General features: G+C 40.1%; 1 protein-coding gene across 1 annotated transcript; it reads left to right on the top strand.

The window, feature by feature from the left end:
* Positions 1-342: 342 nt before the first annotated feature.
* tbx3b (T-box transcription factor 3b) lies at positions 343-5,218 on the top strand. The gene is made up of 7 exons (XM_061071966.1): positions 343-674; positions 766-1,033; positions 1,316-1,462; positions 1,625-1,701; positions 3,249-3,358; positions 3,468-3,922; positions 4,937-5,218. Exons 1-7 carry the CDS (start codon positions 343-345, stop codon positions 5,216-5,218), a joined length of 1,671 nt encoding a protein of 556 aa, XP_060927949.1.
* Positions 5,219-6,885: the final 1,667 nt, after the last annotated feature.

Below are 6,885 nucleotides of genomic sequence, written 5' to 3'. Positions count from 1 at the left end.
TAGTTGATAAGAGCTTCATCAGCCTGTGAGGAAAGTTGAGGCAGCATTTTCCTTCACATAAAGTACAATACGAGATAAACTCCACCCACTGCTGGGTGTCACACTCAGTGAGTCCAGACGTGTCAAGGAGCAAATCCACTTGGACACCGGCTGCGAGGCAGCGCACTGACTGTGGACAGGAGACAAAACATCCAGCTGAAAAAGCATTGAAGTTTTTAACTTTAATGCGTTTTTTTGATTTTAAAATATGTTACGGGGTTGTTAGGATAGGTTTCTCCAGCGGGTATCAACGTGGCGTCAAATTATAGTCGTGCGTAAAAGTTAGTTTTTCCTTTGACGACCATGCGCAGTTTCTCTGAGCCGTGCGTCCCAGGCGCGGTTCCACACGCTTTTCCAACAAGAGCCGGAGATGCGCCCCTTCGAGGGACTGTCCTGAGCGGACCCCCGCTGGTCTCAGCCATGACTGTATCCCCTCGAGGGTCTGCAGAGCCCCGCTTGGATCCGATGATTCACACGTCTCCGCCGGGTCAGTCTGCGATTTTGTGTCGGCCTCACGAAATTCTGGAGGGAGGGGAGATGCAAGACGATCAGCCCAAAGTTTATTTGGAGGCCGGCGACCTTTGGAGACAATTCCACAAACGCGGCACTGAAATGATCATTACAAAGTCCGGGAGGTAGAGTAAATGCATCATATTTACGCATGGATGAAACTCTACCGCGTTTTAATGAGTGCATGCTTCATGCCGTCATCTCCCCACCCTGCAGGCGCATGTTCCCGCCGCTCAGGACCAGGTGCGTCGGGATGGATAGAAAGGCCAAATACATTCTCCTGATGGACATCGTGGAGGCCGATGACTGCAGGTACAAGTTTCATAACTCCCGCTGGATGGTGGCAGGGAAGGCGGACCCGGAGATGCCCAAACGCATGTACCTCCACCCGGACAGTCCGGCCACGGGGGAGCAGTGGATGTCCAAAGTGGTCAACTTCCACAAACTCAAACTGACCAACAACATGTCGGACAAACACGGATATGTAAGTTTGGATTTTATGATTCTTTTTTTAATAATAACCAAGATGCTGCCATACAGGGCTTTTCAGGTCTTTATGCGGACTCTATGTTTCTAAGGCATACTGATTTTCTGTGATGTATAATGTATATATATATATGTGTGTGTGTGATCTACACGTAATGAAGTCTTTCTTTATTATAAACATAAAAATGATCATCCAACGAGACGAAAGTGGGATTATTTCCCAAGATTTCCAGATTTTTCTCTTCTTTCAAAAACCTGTTCTTATTCTTATTCTCTGCAGACAATTCTCAACTCGATGCACAAATACCAGCCGAGGTTCCACATAGTGAAGGTAAATGACATCCTCAAGCTGCCGTACAGCACCTTCAGGACCTATGTCTTCTCTGAGACTGAGTTCATCGCAGTGACAGCGTATCAGAACGACAAGGTGAGAGTTGGACTTGTTCACTTTGCGAAGGATTCACTTTGTCTGGACTCTGTCGATACAAAGAAGAGCTCAACTTGAAAAAAATCGTATCGGTTTCATCATTTTCATTATTTTCATCATTGGCAGCTATTTCAGTCAGTAAAGACATTTCCCTGTTGTTAGATCACGCAGCTGAAAATAGACAACAATCCTTTCGCCAAGGGATTCAGAGAAATGGGCAATGGGAGAAGAGAAAAGAGGCAAGTTCATTATTTGAGATATTGATTCATTAATTGTACAAGTGTTGTTATTATTATTATTATTATTATTACTATACAAATAATTATAATTAGTAGTATTATTTAAGTAGTATTAGTATTGTTATTATGGTTATTACTGACCTATTATTTGAGACTGGGTTTAAATATCGCAGCTGGGTCATGGTACACTTTTTATACTGATCTGTAGTTTAATCTAGAACAAGGTATCAGCTCTAATAAAATCATCAAGTCATTTATTAAGAAGTAAAAAGTAAATTGGCTCAAGTTAAGTATTATGAACTACAGAATTTGAGGCACAGTGGCTAGAAAGAGTCTTGTTTGGGGTTTTGTGCATGGTCAGGTTTAAGTTACAATATTGAGCAATCACAATTTATTTGAACTTATAACACAAACATCTCTGGGTTGTTCTTGATCATACTGGATACATCAGGCCCAATGTGGGAACCTCTCAGCTTATGACATCAACTAAAGCTAGTCTCGTCGCTGAAACTAGATTGTGTAACATTTTGAGTTAGTTCTTCACAAGTAGCATGCTTCATGCTTTGAGTCATTTCAAAGAGTTTGGACGCTCTTCCATCTGAAGTTTGAGGGAATATCAGTAGAATTGATCGTTCTGATTTATGCATTTGGAGTAAGATTAGCTGATGATCAGGGAGGTAAAAATGAAGCTCAGAGTGACAGCTACAGACTTAAAGGAATCATTGGAATCTATCATGATCACGGTTTCAAAGTTTATGTATTTTACAATATAACATCAGAGTGTCTGTCCCACAGCTGAAGATCAGGAGAAGTTGATGATGCAACAGGCCAGTGACCCCTAAACATCAAAGTAAATCTATACATAATCATTTTAAATCTGAAAATCCCCACTGTGGAGTCAAGTCCCAGATCTTAACCCAACAGAAAAGCTTTGGACTGAACTCATAATGTCCCTCTGAGCAACAAGGGCACATTGAGGAAATATTTTCTAACCCGTAGTCCTGACCCTGGAAGTTTTAGGATAAGGTCTGAATGTTTAGACAGGGTTAAAATGCTGGTGGGGAATAGAGCAAATCATACATTTTTTGTAATAAAAAGTCTGGGCCTAATCACCAGAAATAATAGTATTAACAATCATAATAATGTCTAAAATATTTTGTATTAAATTATAAAAATTAGATTTTTTCCCCCAAGATTGCTGAATTACCCGATTGACCATTTAATTGTGTCTGTAATATACCAGAGACATGCAAACCATGGTTTCCTAAACCACAAAGTGACAGGAAAAAGACAACAAAGCAATTACATGATCTTTTAAAAATGATATAAAAGAGGTAAAAATAATCCAAGCCTCACACTGGAGTTGTGACCACTGTGGTGGGAGAACAATACCAGTGTAAATCCAAACAGTTTCAACCATAGCCCTCATATATAAAACACAGTGTCTTAGCCAGGAAACCGCTGCTGTTACCAGTATTCTCTCATCAGTCTCACTCAGTTGTTGATGTTTTATCCTGAAAATCAGCAATAATTTATATTATTGTCAGGAAACTACAACATTCATCACAAAAACCTAAAGAGATGCGGATGACCAACCTGAAACCTGAGCCTATTCAAGATACACCTCAACAATATTCCGACAATCCCGAATCTCCAGGTGCAGAAACACGGACTCAACATGTTTAATACTTTTTTTCAATGCATCACATTCAGTGATGCTAACTAACAAGAACACAAAATCATTAATCTTGTTTTTGTTTTTCAAGATGCCGATGAAAGTGATGTTGATGAAAATGATCATGTTGTGGACATTATTCAAGAGAAGAAAGAAGCGAAACCAGGGCCAAAGGTTTCCATCACAGGCAGCAGGGTACAGACTCCAGACCGAACACAGAGAGAAACCGACTCAAGAAGCAGCCGCGTCCTCAGTACAACAGCTGATGGAGCGAGTGGATCTGAGCCACAAGACTCAGAGAAGGAAGAAATGTGCAAATTACACAGCAACGATGCTCAGAGTTGCGTTTATCCACTGGAATCAAACAGCCACCTGTGGGATCCGAGCAGACCCAGCAGTGTATACCGCTCTGCTCAGGTGAACACCTGGAACAGCTGCACCGCTGTGGACAGAGCGGCATCGTGTGGACTGGACCCGGCAGCAGCTGTCAGGACTCCATCAGCTGCAGGGTTTCCCTTCAGCCTCCAACAGCACGCACTGGTGCAGGTAAACACAGAACCAATGAACTGCTGATCAAACACATGAAATACTTACAGGAACACATGCATTTCACTACGAGATAGATAAATCTAAAAATCTCTGACTCACTGAGCTAACATGGTTGAAAAAAAGATCAAGATCCTTACACAAGTTTCAATACTACACTTGAAGTGGAATTTAACAGAACTGAGCATTCAGAGTCTTAATATGTACATATACGCAAGTGTTATGAATAAAATATCGCTCTCTTAAAAGTATCCAAAGTGAAATTACTCATCAAGCCAGCATTTTGATGGATTTCCATATAGCAATATAATGAGTGAAGTGACAGAATTATTTTTTCTTTATATAAACTAATAATATATTATAATTTTAGGTTTATATTATGATATCTATTATGTGTTTCTTGTATATTATAATATCATTGTGATGACTGAGGCATACTTGTATGTGTAAACTGGGCTTTGCTGCTGCAGCTGCACATGAAAATCTAATAATGGAGGTGATTTGAGTTCTTGATTTTCAACCACAAAGTAGCACAAACGTTATTTCTCGATCACCAACCAGTGAAAGTAATGGGGTCAAAATCCAACTTCCTCATTCTTAAAAAGATTTTATTCCAACATTTAGTTCAAGCCCATGTTTGGACATTTTGTACCACATTATATTTGCTCAACTTGTTGAAGACTCATTGACATTGGCTAAACTTTGGAGTGTATTTTTATTAAAATATGACGATGAGAATGAGAGATTGACAATTTTTATTTTAGGGAAGGAGGAATAAATGGAATATTTTTGTAAATACTTACTGGGAATCAGCATTGATCTTTTTGTGAAATTCAAGGTAATTAAAGGAATTCATGGAATGCCATTATGCAAATAAAAGTGTTATGGGACACATTTGTAGTTCTTGGAGCATATTGGTACAAACTGCTCTTTTAGCCTGTCAGGACTCATGATTGGACCTGAGCTGTTTCTTTAATTTCCTATATGTTGTATGTGTTTCCTTCTCGTTAACAGGACCTGTTGGGTCTTTCCCACTTTGGAGGCCTTGTGTTTTATCCCTACACCAGCCTCTCTCTACGGTCCAAAGTGGATTTCAGAGCCTGCCCGAGTGTCCACAGCCGGGACTACTTCACCTCTCCGATGTTATCTTCATCTGTTCCTCGTGTGATTGGCGGCGCATTTAAATATCTCATCCCTGATCTGCTACTGCTGCCCACAACAGAGCAGGAGAACTTGGTTGATGATGCTGACATTGACTGCAGTAAGGACGAGTCACAAACAGGGAGACAATTCTGATTTAAGCTTAAATGGAGTTACTGCTGCTCTGAAATGTCCCTGCATGAGGTGGACCCACCCCCAGCTACACACTTGAAAGGCTCTTCTGTGAATGTCAAAATGAAAATTGAGGGTCAACTTGCATTTTGGTAAAGTCTGTATCTTCCTGAAAATGTGACCCAAGGTTGAATCACTGTTTTGATGAAATCTGTTTTATTTCAACAAAGTGTGCTGAGCTTGTAAATAACATCCTAAATTGTTATTTAATTAAAATGCAGGTTTGTGGATAACATGGAAGCTGAATTTATGTATTTTCTAGAGTCAGAAAATGTCACACCTTTGAATCCAGAAACCAGATGAAAGGTCCATTGTGTCTGACTCAGGAGGAGCAGAAATGTAATATAATATTAATAATGACGGTTTCATTATTCCTGAAACTGAGAATTGTTGTGTTTTTTTGTTAGCCCAGCCAACAGACCAATCAAACACAGTAAAATTCAGTCCAATGTCAAGGGTCAAAGTTTGACTCCGCATGAAGCTATACCGCGGATTTGCTTCGCTACAGGAAACTTATCTTCCATTTGCCCCCTCGCTTGCACAGATTGGAGGTGGGCAGTGGGCAGAGCTTGGCCACTGCTACATTCACTTGTTTGATCATGCCCTCAGAACGGGAGGGGTGAGGGGAGGCAGTTGGTTGCAATATGCATCTTCACCCCCAGAAGCCACTACATCCTACACACTGAAAATGTAACAATTTTCTGAACAGAGTTTGGCCTTTAAATTGTCTTAATTGACTTAAGAAATGCAAAGTCCAAGAATTTAAACACACACAAACTAAGGTTAAGTAAACACCTCAAAATGTATCTACTTTCTTGGCATTTAAAGAATGCATGGATGCATGCATACATCAGTGTATTGGTCTATTGGTCAATACGATTTTTTTTCCTCAAAGACTGAAACAATAAATAATGAAAACTTATGTTTCAAATAGTTTGTTTCTGTAACTTGTCCCTGAAATATTGTCTACAAGCTATCTCTATACATTTTTAAATATCCATCCATTAGTTATACTACTTAACATCCATTATGCACTGGAGGAGTACCTGGAGGAAGCCAATGCAGAAGAACCCAGACACTCAGTGGCAACATGCTGCCCTTAATTTGAATATTATTAAAGAATAAAGAAAGATCAGTTATGTGAATAAAATAAATATCAGGTACTTGAATTAAATGGGTCAGCACTCAAAAATCCAGCTTCTATGCATCATCAGTACCATGAGGAATGTGAACAGAAATCCCTGGAAATAACCTACAGGCTTCTGTCATCACATCACTTATAGTAGGAAACAATTGATAAAATGTTATGGGCCTTTAAAGGCTAGAAACAGTGCCCTTTTTCCTTGGATGATTTTTTAAAATAAAGCAAATATGCCATGAATGCATGCACAGATATTTAAAAAGTCATATCGGATTCATGATGACTTTTAGGCAATCAGGTATGTGGTCAAAACCCAGAAAAGGAAGAATCATGTTAGTACACTAACTTGTAAAACAGTCGTGATTTTGTTGGGCGTTTATCTCGCAGTGAGGGAACAGCGAGCCGATTGGCAGAAGCCGAGCAGAGTGGACGGGCTGGGGTGTAAAGTTGGACCATGTCCTGGATGTAGACTGGACCCGATCCATACGCC

This window comes from Limanda limanda, chromosome 5 (genome assembly GCF_963576545.1).
Source record: "Limanda limanda chromosome 5, fLimLim1.1, whole genome shotgun sequence".
In the NCBI taxonomy this organism is placed as follows: Eukaryota; Metazoa; Chordata; class Actinopteri; order Pleuronectiformes; family Pleuronectidae; genus Limanda; species Limanda limanda.
The sequence above is the reverse complement of the archived record's forward strand: the minus strand, read 5'-3'. Positions and strand labels throughout refer to the sequence as shown.

Bases quoted from the DNA above. Each gene is read 5' to 3' on its own strand.
- tbx3b (XM_061071966.1), top strand. From the start codon at position 343: ATGCGCAGTTTCTCTGAGCCGTGCGTCCCAGGCGCGGTTCCACACGCT. The intron at 1,702-3,248 runs GCAAGTTCATTA...TATTATTGTCAG, and splicing joins AATGGGAGAAGAGAAAAGAG to GAAACTACAACATTCATCAC. The intron at 3,359-3,467 runs GTGCAGAAACAC...TTGTTTTTCAAG, and splicing joins CGACAATCCCGAATCTCCAG to ATGCCGATGAAAGTGATGTT.